This window comes from Drosophila simulans, chromosome 2L, assembly GCF_016746395.2.
Source record: "Drosophila simulans strain w501 chromosome 2L, Prin_Dsim_3.1, whole genome shotgun sequence".
Taxonomy (NCBI): Eukaryota; Metazoa; Arthropoda; class Insecta; order Diptera; family Drosophilidae; genus Drosophila; species Drosophila simulans.
In genome coordinates, this window is record NC_052520.2 from 16708411 (window position 1) to 16730601 (window position 22191).

The 22191-nt window shown below is 43.9% G+C and overlaps 2 protein-coding genes across 2 annotated transcripts; both read left to right on the forward strand.

The window, feature by feature from the left end:
* Positions 1–2342: 2342 nt before the first annotated feature.
* On the forward strand, positions 2343–10659 carry LOC120284694. Its single transcript, XM_039292997.2, has 2 exons — positions 2343–2379; positions 9561–10659. The coding sequence occupies exon 2, from the start codon at positions 9582–9584 to the stop codon at positions 10491–10493; it is 912 nt and encodes a 303-aa protein (XP_039148931.1). The 5' UTR covers positions 2343–2379; positions 9561–9581; the 3' UTR covers positions 10494–10659.
* On the forward strand, positions 5634–8779 carry LOC123327078. The gene is made up of 4 exons (XM_044922448.1): positions 5634–5844; positions 6424–6524; positions 6657–8590; positions 8743–8779. Exons 1-4 carry the CDS (start codon positions 5634–5636, stop codon positions 8777–8779), a joined length of 2283 nt encoding a protein of 760 aa, XP_044778383.1.
* Positions 10660–22191: the final 11532 nt, after the last annotated feature.

Genomic DNA, 22191 nt, shown 5'->3' on the forward strand with positions numbered 1-22191 from the left:
CCTGTGTCCTGGCCTTGGGTGGCTGCCATTGAATTTTGCCTGGAAGCGGAAACCTGCGTTTAATTATAGTTTTATCAGCGCATAAGTTTTGGCTTTGTTCTCAATTAAAACGATAACAAGCACACATGCACACATGCGGAGATAGTAAGTGTTGAGTTATCAGGCGAACATTAGATTTGTTCCGCCCATTTTAGTTCAAAGCCCATTTCTTGTATTCATTTTGGCAAGAGTTTCTCAAAAGTTTCTTGTTTGTGCAATGATTTTGGGTTTTAGCTGGAAATTAAAAGTAGCTAGGAAAAATCAGGTTATTTTATACAGATTGAAATTAGGTAAGCGTTTCAGTTATTTTAGATAGCAATGTTATCCTTCTGCATTTTCCAACAATTTTCTTCTACTTGGCCATAACGACGCACCCCTACTCCTTTGTTGTCAGCTGGTTTTTTTTTCTTTTTTGCCAATTTATGCTGCATCATTGAACAGGAGCTCAATAAAATTTGTCGCATCCGATTGCGGGCTCATCTTTAAGGGTCCACCACTCGCTTTAATAGTTATCCCGATTGCCTGTCACGGGGTTGCCTCTCCCATATATATATATAAATTCGAGTATATGTATGTATGGGTACATATCTGCTCCTTGGGCGTGTGCTTGTGTGTGTGTTTGCAGCAGGTTGATTTATGCGTCGGGCCCGGACAGGAGGCAAAAATAACACAGTCAAGTGCATGGCAAACACTTGGCCCTAGACGGCGTCTCTGCGGCTTGGCCACTTTCCCGCCGTTCCCGATGCACTCTGACCCCCTTTTGGCTCTACACTGCGGCCACTACTTGCTGGCTTTTTGTAATTTTTCACATAGGCAGCCGGGCAAATGCATAAAAAGCCAGACAGCTGAGCATAAAATATTGTTGTTATATGAAAAGCAGCCCAGGCACAAAGGAGCTCGAATGCACTAGGGGGGAGAAGTGCAAGAGTAAGGTGGGAAGATGCCCCTTGGACTGGCAGGACATTCAGATACCCTTAAGTGCGCCATGGACTTCAGTTTTATATTTAGGTTTATGTTAGGTGTGAAACTTAATTTGTTTTAATATTAATATACCAATAAAGCTTACAATGATCAATGATTAATGCAGAGCTTATGTGACATACTGCAAGCAGCTAGGATATTTAGGGCTTCAATAATTTAGTTTAGTATAGAGTATTTAAAGTAATAAGGATACAATCAGCAACAGCAGCTGCATTGCGCTGACTGCGTCTGTTGCTTTGTATGAATGAAAAATGAAGTGAAACTGAACTCCAACCGAACTTGGTGAACCCAAGTGAAGGAAAGTGTCGCTTCCCAGCCAGTTAGGCTCTGTTTCGCCACGTCATAGTCGAAGGGTTGAGGAAAAACTGTGGGAAAATGCATTACTCCATAAGAATAAATTCATGAAAAGTGCAAGAAAAGAATAATTAAGACTGTATATGTTATAAAAATCAGATCATATTTAACGCTAAGTTTCTTCTGTAAGCGCTATTAATGTTTAAAATCATTTTCCCACAGAAATGTAACAGTTGGCATATTTTTTTTTTAGGTGTAAGGAAGAACTAACGCGTTGTGGAAATTCCTTTACAACATCTTTGGCTGCCATAGAAACTTACCAACTGGCTGTGAATGTTTGATAAGAAGCATCCATTGATGGAACCGGACAAAAGTTGTTGCGATACTTTGGCGAAAAAGTACACAGACTGGCAAAAAAAAAGTAGAGGGGAAACTTCCCTATGCAAGGTGTTCGTTCAAGTATTCAATGGTTGGCGCTGCATTTTGTCAATAATTTCAATGAACTCGCATCCATTCAGATTTACTGGCTTGCAAACGATATGGGGTGAAAAATGAAGTGATACGGATATTTATGGGAGCATGTGCATGTTTATTTTTGAAATCAATATGGTGCACACAAACTCTTATTTCAATGAGAATGTTGTTGAAATAATTCAGATTTTATTCGATTTTATTTAGGGATTGTTCACGCCAGAAGGGCGCAAACAGTTGAGCGGCAGTGTAAGCGGCCAATGCTTTTACTCGAAGCTCCTCCACGGCTCGCAAGCACCGCTGCTCGCGCTCTCCTTCTCTTCTCTCGCTCTCCTCCCTTCCCGCAAGGTATTCACCACTCCGCGGTCCCGCGGTATTGCTACTGTTAATGTTAAGGGAGTCTTAAGTTACAAGTGCGCGAATAAAGACCGGAATTCTCGTGAAGTCGATCCCGAGTGTTTCATTACAGGGAAAAAAATCAGCAGCAACCGCAGCAACCCACACCCAGGATTTTTCCGCCCACTCCATTTCATGGTCCTTCGAGCCGGATGAGCTCTGATCCTGCCAGCGCTCCTTGCGGAAAATTCAAGATAAGTACGGCTTTAAATTCTATTCCGTCCGTGGTCGCCATTTTCGTTTTTCCAACGGCGTTTATTCTTTCCGTCCATCCGTATCAAGTGAAAAGTGAAAATATATAAGTACATGCGCCCAGCCACCGTGATTACTTTTTTTTTTAAGTGCATAAACAAGCACTTTGCCAATACCGGCCTCCTAATTACGGTGCTCCGCTGATATCCAAGCGCATGTACACACATATATACACTGTCCAAAATTCACTGTTATCGTCCGCTGCTAAACTGCTGTTTTTTTGTGTGTGCCTCAATAAAATTTACAACCCAATACAAATAAAACTAAATTAAATTAAATATACACATATATATTAAATATATAATTATTGTAAATTAAATATAAACATACATATATTCACCCAATATATTCACATACAAAATATTCCAAATAAAGTTCACATACACACAAATACCCATAGCCATATACACATACATTACGACATATCCATTGTCAGACCTAGCTTCCAACGATATTGACATACACACAGTCGCGACTTACGCAGACTTTCCAAGTGCAAGTTCTTTCGTCTCCTCTTTGTTCGTTATTGCCCTGACAAAAACCAGCGCATAGCGACGAGAGAATACCCTATTGTCGAGACATAAAATAAAATAAAAAAAGTCCGACGATAAAATTTAAAAATAAATAATTTAATAAAAAAAAAAAAAGGGAAATAAACGATTGTTTTAATTATTATTATTATTGATTATTATTTAATAATTATTATTTAATAATTATTTAACCCAAATAATAATTTTTTTTTTTACAAGCTATTTCTGGCTCCCATTTCTGGTTCCTAAATTAAAATAATAAAATTGTGGTCCTAAATCCGGTAGCTATTTTTATAAATTTAAACTTGAATTTTCTAGCTATTTTCCATATATTAGCTATTTTTTTTTTCGGGATTTCCAGTCGATAGCGATTTTTTATAAATCCTTGGCTATTTTCCAGACTCCAGCCGGTAGCTATTTTTATAAATTTAAACTTGAATTTTCTAGCTATAGCTAGCTATTAACTAGCCAATTTCTAGCTATTTTCTAGCTATTTTCTAGCTATTTTCTATATATTAGCTATTTTTTTGGGATTTCCAGTCGATAGTGATTTTTTTTATAAATCCTTGGCTATTTTCCAGACTCCAGCTGGTAGCAATTTTTTAGCGATTTTTTCAGAAATTGCAATTCATAGTTTTTGTTTTTATATAAATTTGAGCTATTGTTTTTCTGGACCACCAATATAGCTATATCTTCTGGTGGACTTCACTCTAGCTGTTGGTTTTCTTTTGTGAATCCTCCTAGCTATTTTTTTTCACACTGAATTTTAGCTATATTGTGCTTCATTTAAGCTTTTTTCAAGTTGATTGAAGATCTATTGGGCCTTATTTCACAAAGACTGCGATTTTTGTTTCTTTCGTGCTCCAATCTCCAGATCCCAATTGCAACTTTCTCCCGAATTCCGACGGGATCCTTTGTCTATCCAGATTTTGGTGCCCTCCGTATCTGGTTCTTTTTTTCTCAATTCCACATTTTTTTTTGTTTGCGGCGTGCAGGCCTTCTTGACTTCCTTCTCTTTGGGCATAGCTGAGCATGCCCCTAGAGGGAGACAAGAAAAAGACCACCGCACCTGGAAAAGAACAAAAGTTCAACCCGCAATCTCCGCTATCCACTCGCGGTAAGCCAGCACCCAAGTCCGTTAGTCCTAGGGTCAAACCCGCGACTCCCACTCCGAAAGCAAAGGGTTCGCCATCGACCAGTTCGAAGACAACTCCTAGGTTGGTCATTTCCCGACCAGTGACGCGAGCGTCTAGTGAGTCTTCTCTATCGAGAAAATCCGAGAGTCCCTCCGCTGTCGGGACTGATTTCCTCCGCGTCACACGCTCTAACACAAGAAAAATGGCATCCTCTGAGCAGCCAACGCCCGCAAACGCAGCGTTGCATAAATTCATCGCCGTCAGCGATCGCGTAAGCCTTTTCGAAGCGAAGATCAACACTCCTGATCAAGCCTCTCCGTCCCTACACACGTTACAAGTCCGTCTGCAACAGGTGCGAGCCTTATGGGACAAAGTGGAAAGAGAGTACGAAACATGCTCTGACCTAATGGCCCAAGAAGGATCCCTCGACACAGTGCCTATTCTCCAGGCCAAATATGACTACTGCTACTCAGTATACGAGTCATGTGCAGCACAAATTGGCGAAACAATCGACAGAGCAACGCCTCAAGTCGCGCAAGCACCCTCTCAGCCGCTAATTTCGTCCGGCTGCCGCTTACCTCCATGCGACACGGAAGTCTTCGATGGCGACTACCTCCGATGGCCCACTTTCCGGGACCTATTCACGGCAATTTACGTAAACAACCCCAGGTTGACTCCGGTCGAGAAGCTATTCCACCTCCTTACCAAAACAAGTGGCGAAGCAAAAGCCATCGTGGCGAAATCTCCTCTCACGAATGATGGTTTTGCTTCGGCTTGGGAGGCGCTTCGAGATCGGTTCCAAAATAAGCGACTTTTAGTCAACAGCCAGCTCAAGCTTCTTTTTAACTTGAGCTCAATTTCGCAAGAATCTGGTCATGCTCTAAAAGAGCTACAATCCACGATTCAGGGGTGTTTAACAGCACTAGAGCATTCCCAGGTATCCACAGAAAACTGGGATTGTATCTTGGTTTTCCTTTGCGCGAGCAAACTGCCCAAGCAGACCCTGTCCTTATGGGAACAGTCGCTAACTGCTAAATCCGAGATCCCAGCTTGGGAAGAAATGAATGCCTTCCTGAGCGAAAGGTATCGGACATTGGAAGCCATCGAAGATATGAAACCGACTCAGGCAGTTCCAAAAAGGCTTCAATCCTTCGAGACAAAGGTCAGCACCAAACAGACAGGGTGTGACTTATGTTCGAAGGAGAACCATCCGGTAAGATTGTGCCCGCGTTTTCTTCAAATGTCTGTTGACTCGCGCTCCGGGTATATCAAAAAGAAGCAGCTATGTCTGAATTGTTTTGCCAGAGGTCATCAGCTACGTGACTGCACAAGCACGCACAGCTGCTTTACATGTAAGGGCAGGCACCATACGCTGCTGCATCGCAGCCCCCCAAATTCCGAAAATGCGAGTTTCTCAACCTCGCCCCCTACACAGCAACTTCCGAGACCCTCTAGCAGAAATGCATCGGCAAGCACCTCAGCGGTGCAAACTTTTTTCGCGTCCGGCACTTCAGCCGTCCTACTGAGCACAGCGATGATTGACGTGTGCCATTTGGGGATGAGCTACCGAGCCCGAGCCTTAATCGACTCGGGATCCGAGGCGACGTTCATTTCAGAACGCCTGTTCAACCTCATCAAGTTGCCATTCCGCAACACCCAGACCCAAGTCTCCGGGTTAAATCATTCAGTCTCCGCGAAGTCCTCGAAGCTGTGTCACTTCGGGATTCGCTCTCCTACTAAGCCAGGTCTACAGTTAGACACTGAAGCTTACGTCCTTCCGGAGCTCTCAGGCAAACTGCCCTCCTATCCGATCCCTCGGAATTCTTTGAAGGACCTGCCCGCACTCCGCTGGGCAGATCCTACCTTTTTTGAGAGCTCTCAAATTGATGTATTGATCGGGGCTGACATTCTACCATCCATAATGATGGATGGCACCCGACAAAATATTTGCGGCTCGCTCCTGGGCCAAGAAACTATTTTCGGGTGGGTGCTAACGGGGCCGATTTCCAAGGGCAAGCCGAAACGGGTCGCATCCTTCACGACCCAGGTGCATGAAATAGGCGACCCTGATACGCTCGACACGCTTCTCAGCAAGTTCTGGGAGGTGGAGGATCTACCAGTAAAGATGGTAAAAGAGTCGGACTCCTATTGTGAAAGGAACTTCCTCCAAACAACGACAAAAGACGCAAGCGGGAGATACGTGGTGACGCTCCCGTTCCGGGATCCCGAGAATATCGGATCCGATTTAGGATATTCAAGGTCCATTGCGCTAGCTCAGTTTCTTAGAAACGAAAATCGTTTAAAAAGAGACTTTCCATTAAAAGAGCAATATGACAGCGTGATCCAGGAGTACCTGGATCTGGGTCATATGAAAGAAGTTCCGCCGACTCACAATTCTCCATCGTATCATCTTCCTCATCACGCGGTAGTTAAGCCCGAAAGCACCACTACAAAGCTTCGCGTTGTATTCAACGCTTCAAGTCCGTCGGCAAATGGGACCAGCTTAAATGATATTCTTCATGCTGGTCCAGTCCTACAATCCGATCTAACGATCCAGGTCCTGAAATGGCGTTATTTTCAATACGTCTTCAGTGCAGACATCACGAAAATGTATCGTCAGATCTGGGTCGATCCGAAACATACCCCGTTTCAGAGAATTCTGTTCCGAAACAAGGAAGGAGATATCCGAGACTTCGAATTAAAAACAGTTACCTTCGGGGTCAACTGCGCCCCCTTCCTCGCCATTCGAGTCTTGCAACAGCTGGCAGAGGATATCCAAGTGCCATTTCCAAATGCCAGCCGCATCATCCAGCAGCACATGTACGTCGACGACGTTCTGGCAGGGGCGAATTCCGTAATCGAAGCCCAAAGTTCAATTCGAGAGTTGCAAGCAGCCCTAAGTGCCTCCGGGTTTCCGCTGAGAAAGTGGACCTCGAACAACAAAGGCGTCCTTAAAGACGTCCCGGCCGAACACCTCCTTCATAGCGAGTTCCTCGACATCGATGCCGAAAGCACGGCCAAGACGCTCGGTATTCGGTGGAGGGCAAAGTCCGACGAATTCTATTTCGTTCCTCCAGACATAGTTGTGGAACCCTCCTATACAAAGCGAGAAGTTTTGTCCCAAATCGCTAGGTTGTTCGATCCTGCCGGGTGGCTCGCGCCGTTCATAATCCGTTCAAAAATGTTCATGCAGGAGATTTGGTTGCAAAACTTAGGCTGGGACGATAAGCTTCCCACTGAAATGTGTCAGCGGTGGCAATCGTTTTTAGCCGAGTATTCCGACCTCAACCAGATCCGCGTTCCGAGATGGATCTGGTACCAGCCTGAGGTAATCATAGAGCACCACGGTTTCTGTGACGCGTCCCAGAGAGCCTATGGAGCGGCGATATACATCCGCGTCGAGGTGGGGCAAAAGATCCTGACTCGCCTGCTTACAGCCAAAACACGAGTGGCCCCGGTAAAAACCGTCTCCCTTCCTCGGCTAGAGCTCTGTGGTGCCGTGCTGTTAACCGAAATGGTGACAGCAATCCTCCCGCACATGCCCTCCGCCAGTTCAAATATCCGCTGCTGGACAGATTCCACAATCGTCTTAGCCTGGCTACGAAAGCCTGCGTGCAACTGGACCACATTTGTGGCCAACAGAGTTGCCAAGATCATGCAGGCGACGCCAGTCGACTGTTGGGCACACGTTCGCTCAGAACAAAACTCCGCCGATCTAGCCAGTCGAGGCGTATCCTTACATGAATTGGCAGATAACCATCTCTGGTGGCACGGACCAGAGTGGCTGCAAGGGCCACGAGAGCTATGGCCAGCACAAAGTGACACTCTTCCAGTGACCGAGCTAGAGCAGCGCGCGGTCAAAGTGCATTTTGTCAAGGCCCCGTCCATCGACTTTCTCGAGCGGTTCTCCAAGTTGGACAAGGCCCTGCGAGTTCTGGTCTATGTTCAACGCTTCCTTAAACGCTGCCGCAAAGGTTCGTTCTTGCCCAACTCACGCCCTACAAGTGAAGAGATCCGAGGGGCAGAACGAACTCTGACCTCCATTGCGCAGCGCAGAGCATATGGCCAAGAGCTTCAGCATCTGACCGAGAAAAGGCCTCTTCCAGTGTCAAGTCCGTTGGTGAATTTGTTCCCGTTCATTGACCAACACGGCCTGTTAAGGGCGTGCGGCCGTCTCACTGCCTCCAAAACCCTGCAATATGATGAGCGTCATCCGATTATTCTCCCCTATAACTGTAGACTGTCGCGCCTTGTCGTCCAATTTACTCACCAGATTACTCTTCATGGCGGTAGTCAATTGATCGTACGCCTGATCCGATCGAAGTATTGGATTCCTAAAATCAAGAATCTGGTGAAGGCTGTGGTCAATCCTTGTAAGATTTGCACGATTTACAAGAAGAGACTCCAAACACAGCTGATGGGCGATTTCCCGACAGATAGAGTCTCCTTCTCTAGGGCGTTCACCTACACGGGTATCGACTATGCCGGCCCGTTCGAAATAAAAAACTATACAGGGAGAGCGTGTCTCATAACGAAGGGATATGTTTGTGTGTTTGTGTGCTTTTCCACGAAGGCTATCCATTTGGAACCCACTTCCGATCTAACAACCGAGAAATTTCTAGCGGCCTTCGCTCGTTTCGTAGCGAGGCGCGGTTGTCCTCAACGGGTCCATTCGGATAATGGTAAGACCTTTGTGGGGGCGGCAACTTTGATTTCCAGGGACTTTCTCCAAGCCATCAAAGAGTCCGTGACTGATGCATATAGCCATCAGGGACTCGTATGGCGATTCATCCCACCCGGGGCTCCACATATGGGGGGTTTGTGGGAAGCAGGGGTGAAAAGTTTCAAAACCCTGTTCCTTAAATCGACGTCAGCCCGCAAATATACATTTGAGGAGCTGGCGACACTTCTCGCTAAGATTGAGGCTTGCCTCAACTCTAGACCCCTCTCCCCTATGTCCGAAGATCCCTCAGATTTGCTGGCCCTCACACCAGGCCATTTCCTTATTGGAGGGCCGTTGCTTTCCACGGCGGAACCCGAGATAAAGGGCGAAGCCAAGTCGATAATAAATCGATGGCAACACCTCAAGGCACAACATCAGCAGTTTAGTGCACGGTGGAAAGAGGAGTATCTTAAGGAACTCCATAAACGAAGCAAATGGCAATTTCCGACCAGGAATCTCCAAGCCGACGATATGGTAGTTGTCAAGGAGGACAATCTACCACCGCACGAATGGCGGCTCGGCAGAATCGTTTCTGCCTTTCCAGGAGCCGACGACCGCATTCGAGTCGTCGAGATCCGTACGTCTCGCGGCACCATAAAACGCCCTGTCCACAAGGTTATTCTGCTACCGATGGAGGACAAAGAGTCCTCCGTTCCTAGGGATTAGGGCACTTCCCCCATTCCGGGGCCAAAAGAGTAGTCGGCTCATACTAAGCTTCTTCATTTCTTTTATTGGCAGACTTACTCACTTCCTCCAATAATGGCTCCGCGACCTCGTGCCACCCAGTCGTTGGAAAGCAGACGTACTCGAGGTATCAAATCCTACCGCTGCCGAGTCTGCTCTGGAATCCATGCACTTCGGAAGTGCAAGAGGTTCCACAAACTGAGCGCTGAAAAGCGCCTTCGGGCAGTACTTATTAATAAGTACTGCTCGAACTGCCTCGCCCATCAGCACTCAGGAGGAGACTGCCGAAGCCAAGAGGGATGCAAGAAGTGTGGAGGAAACCACCACACTCTACTCCACATGCACGAGGTCCGTCCCGCTCCGTCCCCAGCAGCGCTACCAGCTCCGACGCGCAGAGAGCGCCATCCCGCTGCACCTCGTCCGGTCCGGATTTCCCGCATTCCGCCACCAGCCCCAGTCGCCAACAATCAACGGCGTCCGAAGGTCTCCGTCGCGTCTCCGGCGGTGGCAACGGGGCAGCAGAAGGCTGTTCCCATTCTGCCTACAGCCATCGTCGTGCTGGACACGGGCTCGAAGACCTTCGAGACCGGGGCCATGATCGACCCATGCATGCCGGTGAGCAGCATCGACCGGTCGTTGGCGGCTGCGTTCCGGCTGCCCATCGCCCGGCTGGGAGGCAACGAGGTCTGCTCGGTGACACTCCGGTCCCGAACAAGCACCTTCCGACTCAACGTCGTCCTGAAGGTCGAACCCAGCCTAAGGATCCGGACACCCATCCAAGCTCTGAGCGACGCCGCCAGGGCCAAGTTTGACGGTGTTCGTCTCGCGGACGAGCGCTTCCACCGGCCGGCCTCCATCTCCCTCGTGTTGGGATCAGATGTATATGCCAACTTGATCCAACCGGGGTTCCTAAAAATTGATGATGGCTTGCCCGTCGCGCAGAACACGGTGTTCGGATGGACCGTTTCTGGAGCGTGCACGGAATGAAGAGGCCGATCCTGATGTCTAGCCGGCCAGGGATACCTTTGCCTACGCAAGGGGGGGGAGAATGTTCACGCCAGAAGGGCGCAAACAGTTGAGCGGCAGTGTAAGCGGCCAATGCTTTTACTCGAAGCTCCTCCACGGCTCGCAAGCACCGCTGCTCGCGCTCTCCTTCTCTTCTCTCGCTCTCCTCCCTTCCCGCAAGGTATTCACCACTCCGCGGTCCCGCGGTATTGCTACTGTTAATGTTAAGGGAGTCTTAAGTTACAAGTGCGCGAATAAAGACCGGAATTCTCGTGAAGTCGATCCCGAGTGTTTCATTACAGGGAAAAAAATCAGCAGCAACCGCAGCAACCCACACCCAGGATTTTTCCGCCCACTCCATTTCAGGGATTAATGTTATTTGTCGTGTCTAATTTGAAAATGATAGGTCATCTTCTAGGTAGAACCAGCAGTGATTTAATAATATTTTCTGTTGTTTAAAAGCATTTTGATTTTTTCATCGTACGAATTTTTGTTGTCAGGAATATAAGTGAAAATATCGACTAAGCCGCAAAAACTTATTTCAGCTGAAAACCAAATTGCCCAGCAGCTGCTGATGGATGAAGGTATGTCATATCCCAGCTCTAAATTGACACGCGCCACTATTTAAGGTTTTCGCTCATGATGGGCGTGGGAAAGCCGAGAGTGGGAGGCGGTCGGAAAATTGGGCGGAAAAGCCGGTACAGGAGCAGCAATGAGCTCATTGTTATGGCGGCGAATGCGACTATAGCCGACTGCTGACGCTTCAAATGAGCGGCATAACTCAATGAAAAGCCATTGTTGCCGCTGCTCCCGCTGCTCCTGCTGTTGCTGCTCCTGGTGATCCAGGCAACCGTGCACATATTAAATAAGCAATATAAACAGCCCGAATCCGTATCCGTGTCCGGATCCGCAGTCCCCCGGCGCTGAAAAGGTAAAACGGGTCAGGATCCGGAGGCAACTGGGGGTTTACCGCAACATAAATTATGGCAGTCGGTTGGCTGCCTCATCACTCAGGCATCGCGTAGTTTGTTGCGTATTTTATTGGCCGCGTATGCGCGTCGACAGCCAGTGGCATAATTTCGCAGCAAATAGCTCGAAAAATTTGCATACGCAAATATGTGCGAGTGTGTGATTGGGTGCGGAATTAATTTCGCCAAGGAGGTGGGAAAAGTCGAAAATTTTACGAAAGGCTGGTTGTAATCTCAAGGCAAGGCGCACTGCGCCTAATTGGAAATTTGTGGCTGCCAAAGCTGAGACAATTAGAAGCAGCTGAAGATTTGGCAGTAGTGTGCCCTTAACGCAGATTACTCTGCAACACAATCAAGGGCTTAATGAAAACCATTAAAAAAATGTCTATAATAATGCAAATGTGTTAGACCTTTTACTAAGAATAGGGGTAACTATACCCCATGCCATGTTCAGATTTTAAATTGCAATGGAACTCGACCCACATGAAAGAGCTTTGGAGAAGTATAAAGTGTTCGGTGTTATTTCAACCCTATCTAGATTGCCAAGCAGTTGCAGAATTTTCCATTTACATTTCATTTACTGCCTAGATGCGAGTGCTTGCAGAGGAAATTAAATAATTGAAAAATAGTGCGAAAATAAATTACACGTCATGCTGAAGCGGAGACAAAGAATCCTTGTAGATGATTTGAGGCAAAAGGAAGGGAACGAAGATTTAGAGGGCTGTAAATCTCTGGATAACTGTCAAAAGGCCCAGAGATGTGGTGACAAAAAAATGGGTTACAAAACTGAAATAACAGAAGTAAATTAAGTCCAGTGTACTTCAGCAGTTTATTAGGTAGGTAGCTTTAATCATAAGCAAATGGTTGCGTAAAAAGAAAAAACCAGTGCAAGATGTTTTACACTCTGACAGTTCAATCAGCCACTAGAAATGTTTATACAGTGGCCAGTATATAAACGCAAACCAATTTGAATGTCGAGCTACTGGGAATTTTTGGGTCAACTAAACAAAGGATTTTCCGAGTCACACGTGCATGCCAGAGAAGCTTTCTAGAATATCAAATTTTATGGTAAACTTTTGAATACACAATAAAAAAATATTGCTTCTTTCATATCTTACATATACGTATTCCCATTAATTGTAGAGTTCTTACGTAGATTTTCTATTTTATTCATTATTAGTATGTCTGATAGTAATAATTATTGTTCTATTGAGCTTAAAATAGTTGGAAAGATCTTGTCTCAACTTTTATTGCGAAATAAAGTTGTAAATTGAATACATCTGCGCTTTTTCCGCCTGCATTAGTGCGTTGCGAACCTTTCGGTTTGTTTTCTTTTGCGGCCTTCCCTGGTTCGAAGGACATTAGCATAAAAGCGTTACTAATACACGGATACGGAGAGGCCAACAAGAAACACTTAATGAAGCAATTTTTAGCAGGCTGCAGTAGCAGTAGCAGAAGCAGAATCAACTGCTGCAGATGCTGCATAAAAAGCAACATTTTCCAGCTAAAGCCAGAAAGCTCTCAACATGTGTGGTACCCTCTGGCATCCTGCTACTCTGCCCCATCCTCGATGCCATCCGGGCTCCCATTCTGCGCGTGGGAGTAGCAGGCTGTGCTGTTTGCTTGTGCAAAAGTGTGTACAGGTGACTTAATCAACATGCAACTCATTTTGTTTTCCATGCAGGTGCATGGACTATGCGACCATGTGAGTGGGCGGGTGGTTCCATGTGGCTTGTTTGCTTAGGCATCCAATGCCGAGTGGGCGAGCAGCTGGAGGAGCAGGGGCAACAGGCGGAGGAACAGGAGGTGGCTCCAGTGGCAGGTATTTAGCTAAAGCTCTGCCTAGTTGCAGGCGAACTGTGCAGCAGCAACAACTCAGGTCGCATGTATAAGACACTAAATTGTGTTGATATCAACAATGAGCCCGAAACACTGCCACTACACGAGGAAAGGTCCTGAATGGGTCGGGTCAGGACAAGGACTCGGAAGTCTCACAGGATGCTTTCGGTAGCCAAGACCAAGATACCCATCCATCCACACTGGAAAAAAAGGAAAAACCGATAATACACATAAACAATATGTTTATATTTATTTAAAGACAAGGCAAAACGATTTAAAATATAGATTAGAAGCTTTTATTTAATATTTTTCCTTAAAGGATTTCCAAGGACACTGCAACTGCAATATAATAGTTGTAAGGAATTTTTTTCTGTTTCACAATGCATTGTAGATCTGCGAATGGGCTTAGAACCGGGCTCAGTTAGGCAAATGCATACAAATGGCATCTCCATATGCCTTCGGATCGCGCATAAGCTTTCCTCCATTTCCGCCCACAGTTTCCCAACGACCTGTGGAAATTATGCACATGGAAAATAAGGTGTGAGCAGTGTGTCCTCTGTGTAACCCTGGCAATAGATACTTTTTGGGTGTGGACAACATATTGATGATGGTCTGCAACCCAAGTTGGAAGTTGACACCCAATCCCAATCCACACTCATCGAGGCGCTGGTTGATTCTGGGATATTGTGGCGGGGTCCTGGGGAAGGACTCCAAGTGCAGAAGTCACTTAAAGGTGGCCCTCGTGGGATTTCAGCAAATTGTCGATTGCATTTCGGCACTGAGTTGCCTTCAATTAATTGAAGCTGGCCAGGAATGGCTCTTCTTGTGTGTTTTTAGGTGGGCTAAACGGCCCATGAATACTTGTCACATTTGATTATGTTTGGGTGTGGAATTTTAATTATTTCATAGAAGGTGGAAATGTGAAATGAGTGAGTTATATTTAATGATTAATATTTATTTACTATTCCTTCTATAAAATTGCTGTTTTTCGTTTGTTGAATTTCACCAGTTTGTTTTACTAGCAAATAATAAATCCTCACTGGCCAAGCCATTTGTAGTCCTTCCAGTTATCCAGTTTGCAGAGGAGCTCCATCAAATAACTCGGCATATTAAAACACTCAAATTGCAATGGCAGCAGGGGAATTGCTAGCAGAAAAAAAGAAATAGAAAACAGAGTCAACGAGCTCGGCTTGGGGTCAAGTGTGACATGGCACATTCTGATTCTGGCTCGTTGCCGGCTGTCTCACCTGTCAGGTGCAACACTTTGGCTATTAGAACGCAAAATTTAACAATGTCGCCTGGGCAACCTCACCGGTGTTACCTCCAGCCCCCGCACCCGGGGGATCCCCCAGAATAGCTGCTCTGCAGGTGTATCTCGGTGTAAGTGTAGCGCCACAGGTCATAAATTCAATTTGGCTAACAAACACGTTGCACTCACACAAAGACAGTGGCAAGTTGGCTGCAACATGTGCGAAGTTGTTTGCCAGAGCCATTTTTCATTCCAGCAAATGGCTGCTGGAGATGTTAGTCTTACATTTCTCCATCTTGATACCCTGCAAAGGCTTAAAATGACTTTTGAGAAATTAAATCGCTTAATATTCATTTCGTTTTTATTTAAGTAATAAAGATCAGAATCTTTATTACTTAAATAAAAATTACTTATTACTTACTTTATTACTTAAATAAAAACTTTCGCTGTTGTTTTATGGGTTCTTAGTAAAACTATACTTTTATTATACATTTTTATGTACCCTCTAAGAACTTAAAAAGGTATATGCTATGTCGATCCATTATTTTATGTACATTCCATTCTTGTTTTTTGTTGAATTTTCCGGTTTCACGTTGTTTCGTTTCGGTGAAATCAGAACCGTAAACTAATTAAGATGATTAAAATCTTTTGTTTTGCTCTGAACGCCAGAACTGGCAAAGGAAAAAAATTGCGGAGGGCATATATGCTGCCCACAAAAAGCAACGTAAATTTGATTTTCACAAATTTCCCATTTAGTTTTTCCTGTCAAATGGAATCTGTAATAATCTATACAAAAAACACTTGGATGGGAGAGAAAAACTTAAATAATATGAAACTGGCAAACGGAAGCTGGAACGGCAACAAACATCCGATTAAATTATGCTCAAAGTCAAAAGCGCAGACAGAACTGGCCAACAAACCACTTTTGGCCAAGTTGGGATGGGGTCTGGTTGCATGAAATAAGAAAACTTTTCGGCACACTCTATCTCCATTGGCCCCTTCTGCAGTCTGCATTCTCCGCTTCGCTCCAAAAATAAATCAAATAATTCAATTTTAAGCTAAACTTATTTTCGTATTAAAAATGAAAATCAAATAGAAGATAAAAAAGGATCAAGCTGTGCTACGAAATGCTCTTATGTCGGGCTCCACCGCCCATCCGCCCCCCTGTGACAGTGGGCGTGGCCGGCAGTCATGCCGACGCACAAAGCTGCAACCGCATGTGAGGCAGCATTATGTACATATATACGTGCATACATACCTATATTCCGATGTGTGGGGATGTCCTATCTGAAAGTGTGCTTGCATGACACTCCCTACTTTTGGAATTAGGCTTTAATTCTAACTCTATTCTAAGAATCTGAATAGCACGAGAGGAATTATAATAGCTAGCTATTTGGATGATTAATATTTAAAGTTTAAAAAACTTAAGCTGCCAGCGCTTCCATGGCTATAAAATCTATGAATAGTATTGCTATTACGAAGAATCCATTATTAATATTATTTATTAATATAATTCCTCGGCATCCTTTACTGAACTTCTTTTGGGTCTGTGTAAAATCCATGCTCTATTCGAGTGTTTGTAAGTCATATCCTTTTGCAATTTTCGTCGCTGTTGGCCACTAACCGCACTCATATACCAAAGTCCAGGGATATGTGCGAGTGTGTTGCCTGCGGCCAGGACAATAAAATTGTTTGTCGTTCAAAAGGACCTCTCTGGCTATCTCCCGCTCCGTAGCAGGAGCTTAGATTTATGCGGACCAAAAAGTATCCGACTTCTCCCACTCTATTTTTATGTTTCTGCCTGCCTGCAAATTGCACGAAAGTTAAGCAGTTCAGTTCGGTGGCCAAGAGCTAATCCTGCGCCCCACTGCACAAAAGCCACAATAATCCGATGGACTGGCATGAAGGTATCTATATTGTACAAAGGCTAAAGGATCGCAGGACGACTTGAAAACTACGACGGAGCGAGAGACAAAATCAATTAACAGTTTTCGACTAACCGCAGGCGTTCTTTAAAGTTTTTCCCACCCTCGCACCGCATTTGCCAATCACCCCACGCAATTTGCTTGTTGCACTGGACTCTCTCACCATTTTCGCCCAGGCCATTGTCCTTTGTCTGCGGGTTATAAATAATAAATAAATGTTTGAATGCACCTACAACCAACAGGAAAACCACAAGGCAGGGTGGCAGAATTTGGAAAAAGGCAAAGAGGGAAAAAATTGGAAATAAAATTTTTCATAATCGAAAACGTGACTGTAATTTTTGAGCTGCCTAGCCAAACTGCCATTCGAATGACGTTCTGCAAACCGTATTCTTTTCAAAATCTCAATATTCACCTAACAGTGCGAATTAAATTACAAAATAAAAGATTTGTTCTTTAGAATAACCATTTTAATATTTGAACGTTTGAACATTTTGAGCCACTTAATTTTAAAAAATTCTTTTGCAGTATTATGACTTTTACTCGTTTTTGGAATGTCCTTTTTTTCTATAAGGGGATCTGCTTTCATTTTCGATTTCTGGTTGGTCGGTCTTTGTACGAATGAAAATGCGATTTGCGCTTTTTATGATTGGCATGTGTTAATAAATTTTCGGGGCTCATGGCGATGAGTGGCACGTCACGTTGTCCATGATCCTCTTCCTAGCCCCTCCTCCCATTTTTCTCAACTCCCCCGAAGGATACGCGTTTGTGTGAGAGCTAACACATGTTTTGGGCCCAGGCATCTATGGCATTCTGTAAATTAGCTGAACACTAATTTTGTGCTTCGGTGAGCAAAAGTATTTTTCAAGAAGTGAGTGGAACGGGGCGTTGAGTTATGAAGGACTTCTGCGTTTGATGCGATGACAGGATATGTTTTTTATCAATCACATAAATAATTCAAGTCAAATGTCAATGGCTCAATTTTTGTACCGGCCAAAAAGGCTAGAACCTACCAATATATATATATAAAATGAATTCCTGGTTTATTGCTATCGCCGAAAACTTCATGGCAAATTAACTTAAAACGTTTTTTGCATACGCAAATAAACACGATGTGTGGCAGTGGCGGATTGCAAACATTTCCCTGATCTATTTATGCTATGAAAATATCTAAAAAACACAAGCCAAATAATACCAAATGGAGCGGGAATTCTAGCATATCCACACCAACACACGGAAATAAATATAAATAAATTTTCATTTCGTTTCGCATTCATCAAACATTTTGACAATTTTATCTCAATGGGCGTTCGAGTGTCCTTTATTTTTCTACGTTTTTCCCATCTAAGCGTCGCCCGTTGGGCGGCCAAAAAGTAAATTTATGTTATGTTTTCGGGCCCCCGAGCCAAATTCTCACTCCCGAAACTCTTGGTCATTTCGACTGGACATTGCCATGCAGGAAATGCGTGTTTAGCAAATGTTTTTAAATTGTATAACGAGAATTTATGACGAGTGCTCGTAGATGCGGGGTATCGCAAGGTACCTAATAGGTACAACTTCAGCAGAAAAAGCAAAAATTGCATGATTCGAATTCGTTTAGCATTCGGTTTTATTATTTTTTGGGCGTTAAAAGAGAAGACCATTTGAATATGTGTATTTTAAGCTTTTCGGGTAAATTTCGAACAGGAAGTTTATGTTGAATAAGGAAACAAATTTTGTAAAATCAACTAATAAAAAGTACAAAATAATGCAAAAAACATATGAATATTATATTGTTTGGTAATAAAAAGTTGGTTTGACATTGGACACGTCGCCCTAAAATGTGTGCTTCAATATTGTTTTGTAAAAAATACTCAACATTATTGGTATTGGCCGAGGCATCTTGGCATTCCAACTGAAACAACCTTATCCTTTCGAATCATCACTGAGCAGCAAAATGATATACCGCCCCCCCCCCCATTCCATCGATCCCCCTCTTTTCCCACGATTGCCATTTATTTGAGGCTCGTGGCACTTGGGCCCGTTTGGTTTGTGCAGCATTTCAATGAGCAAATGCAAATAAATTATAAACAAAAAGGGAGACAGAATTCAAATAAAAATATTGATGCTGCTGCTGGATGCCGGAGAACGTGACGAAATGTGTTTTGTGTTTGTTGTTTCTATTTGTCGAGCACTTAAAAGAAATAACCGCCACGTTCTATAAATTAGATGGCGTTTCTCGCTTTCAGGTTCTGGGGTTGCCTGGCTAACGAGGCGTATGCGCCATGTCCTGACAAGTGAAAAATGTCCCGCACACGCATATCCTTGCCACTTCTTAGCCTGACATGTGTGTGTGTGTGTGTGTGTGTGTACGTGTGCGCACTAGGGGCGTTGGGCGTGCAGGGGGCGTGGCAAAGAAGCCTCGCAAGTGCGAGTGAGTGGTTGCGGTCGGCTGGAGCTGCTTCTTAATCCTGGCAGCGCCAACCGCTTAATTATTCATTGAAGCCAATGCATTGGAATGCCGAAAGCCGCAGGCTTATAAATAGCATGCGAACAGCGGAACCTCACAATTCTGCGGCCACCTCACTCAACATTAATCAATTTACGGTCGCAGCTAAATTGATTCGAACAAATATTCCACAGCGTTCTCTCTCCGGGGAATTTCTTTTTAAATTCGCACAGTGCCATAACTTAGGTCAGCAAATCGTTTTCGCACCATCAAATAGGCGTTAATTTCACTATTAAATGGATACAGGCAGCTATAAACGAGGAATTCCTTGATAGCAAATATCTTGATGAAACCAAATAAAAGATGGAAAATACTTGGAAATAGATTTGAAAAATACTCCATTTTTAAATAAGAAAAGAAAATATGAAAACTGTGTAAAAATATTTCTGCACACATCTACTTGAAATTTTCAATGTGCGTGTGTAGCAGAAATATTCGAAATTAACGAAAGTAAAATAAATATTTAAAAATCTATTCTATGGATATACAAATATTCCAAGCCTTTCAGTATTTTCATGCTAAGATCCGTAGTGATTCTGGCATTTTTTGAAGCCTGCTTGGCAAACATTTCACACCCATCAAACACACATGCATGCATGCAATTGTGGGTGCCTCCTGTGCGTGCTTCCTAGTCCTTTTGCCGCATTCCTATTTTTTTTGCTTTTATTTTTCCGTCTGCTCCCTTTTTGTGCAGCATTTAGCAGCATGGGGCGTGCTTTCGACTGCGTTTTGTGCACCAAATGACCGAGTTCTTTGTTATAGTTACTACTTCTGATTCTGCTGCCTTTGCTGGCGGTTGTAAATGCATTGTATTCATGTGTGTGCCACTGTGTTTTTGCGGCCGCATTTATGAGTTTGCATGTCGTGTTTGCAGCACCCCCTCCCAAAGCCACCCTTATCATCACTGCGCACAGCTGCCAACACTTTCAATTGTTTTCAACACTAAAAATCCTCGACAATGAGCCTGAAGTCGCTTTTTGCTATATGCGAACGAGGGTTTACTTTTTCTTCGCCTAAATTGTGTTTTTCCTGCGGCAAATAGTTGGTGGAAGCGAACTTTTTTTCTTGAGTTCCTTCATTCGGCAGGTTCTTAATTACTCTGGCGATATAGTGAAGTATTAAAAATGAAATACGCCTAATTGCATACGGCTGTGTAAATTAAAGTGCATTTTTTAGTGCCATAAGAGCCATACAACACCATGGGAAATTGAAGTATTTAATAATAATATCCAGCGTATCTAAAATAAAAAACAACACTTTAAGCCCGCATTTTGGTAACCGCCATCAAGGCAAAATGCTTCATTTACATGCGACATAACAGACAATTAGAGATTGAAAGATCCAAGAAAAGATTCATCCCGTAATCAAATGTAACATTTGCGAAATTATTTTCCAGTCTACCCCGCACTGGCATCATAAACATAAAGAAAATCCATTTGTATGCAAACAAGATACTGCCTCCGACTAAAACTGAGACTCTAGCGAGAGACTCAACTATTTGGCACTGACTCGCATTTACATGCTAAATAGCCTTTTGCTCGTCCTTGGCAGAAGGACCCTCGACTCCCCTACTCACATGCCACTCCCCGATTTCGAATCGGACTACGACTGAGACTCCGTCTCGTCGCCGTGTAATTGAAATGTTAAATAATAAAGCCGCCTGTGGAGTGTAAGAGATTCAATCAGTCCATGACGAAGACAATTAGGGACTGGATTTGCCTGACAAAGGGACGAACTTAACAGGATCTAGAAGGAGAGAAAGGACACGGAGCATACCGCAAAGGACAGGTCTACTCACCTACACTGAATTTCAAGCAATCAAATTTATGCAATTTGCACAGTTACACACAAAAACAAAATAAAAGATACATGACGAAATTAAACAAATGATGTTACAAAGTAAGTGTGAGGACGAAAAGACACCCATTATTGCTCTACAAGATCTGCCTTGAAAATATAAAGGACTTCGACAAACCTTTAAATTGAACACTTTTCGGAATTAGAAAGTGCAAACTTCTTAAAAGTATATGAAATCAGAAAATTGTTTTAGAATATTACAACTATTTATGAAATGATCAAATGAATTTGCCTACTGGAAGGTCAAACATTTGTCTGGAACTCATATACTTTCTTATAAAAACTCCAGAGAACAGAAACAACTTGAAACAAAGCAAGTTGCAGAAAAAGTTGACGCAATCAGTAACAGTATTTCTATCTCTCCTTATCGCTCAATGTCTCTATGCCACCATCGCTTTTTTCCATCCATTCGAGGAAAAGGAAGCGAAATTAGTTGGCTGCAACCTGCAAAAGAAAAGTTTTACGCTTAAGTAAAAGTGCAAATGCTTGCCATTCTTTCTTCGCCCATCAGCCGTCCCTTTCGCATAGGGTCTCCCCATCTCTTTCCCCATTCATTGGCTATATCTGTATGTCCCTCTCTCTTTGGCATTGCCTTTGGTGTTTCCGACGCCTTTCTTCGCGCAAATTGCGCACAAATTAGTTCAAGTTGAGGCGCATTTCAGCGTTATGACTGTCAATGAGCCGATGCCGGCAGATGCACTGTGAGAAATTATGGTGCAAATTTTGGAAAATAAGTTCAAAGTTCATTTTAAGCAACTGACGGAACATTTTGAATTTTTATATTTGTATTTTGTAACCAATTGTTGTATCGTTTGTAATATATATTTTCTTCACGGTGTAGAAACTAGAAGAGGCGAGTGAAAGCCGAAGATAGAGGGAGGACTAGAAAGTGGAGAACTCCTAGCTGTTGGCTCAACTTCAAATTGCCAGCGGGGCATGTGCAGCACAAAAAAAAAGTTGGAGCCCCTTGAGCTAGGGTTACGATGGTCTAGAAATGATGTGAGCGGTGGGTTAGGGGATAGACGCTTCGGGATAGGGGTTTTCGAGCACGAAATTGGGGGAGTGGCAGGCTCCTCGCCCGATTTGCTTGCTGGCATTGTGCCCCAGTCAGCAGTTTTTGTTTGGGCTAATGATGCGGAGGATGATGTCGATGTTATTGGTATTTTCTATTGATGCTTCACTGGGCAAGGATCTGTGTTGCTTGTCCTACTTCTCCAACTTCCTCTTGTTCTGCTCCTTGTTCTTCCACTTGTTTCTATTGTTTTCGTTGTTTTCCAATGTTGTGTGCGTATCAAAGAAAATGCTGTTGGTGCAGGCTCTGCGAGGACTTAACTAGGCATTTGACGAACAACATCTC

Bases quoted from the DNA above. Each gene is read 5' to 3' on its own strand.
- LOC120284694 (XM_039292997.2), top strand. From the start codon at position 9,582: ATGGCTCCGCGACCTCGTGCCACCCAGTCGTTGGAAAGCAGACGTACT.
- LOC123327078 (XM_044922448.1), top strand. From the start codon at position 5,634: ATGATTGACGTGTGCCATTTGGGGATGAGCTACCGAGCCCGAGCCTTA. The intron at 6,525-6,656 runs GTAGTTAAGCCC...CTAACGATCCAG, and splicing joins ATCATCTTCCTCATCACGCG to GTCCTGAAATGGCGTTATTT. The intron at 8,591-8,742 runs GTTCGAAATAAA...CTCGTTTCGTAG, and splicing joins GGTATCGACTATGCCGGCCC to CGAGGCGCGGTTGTCCTCAA.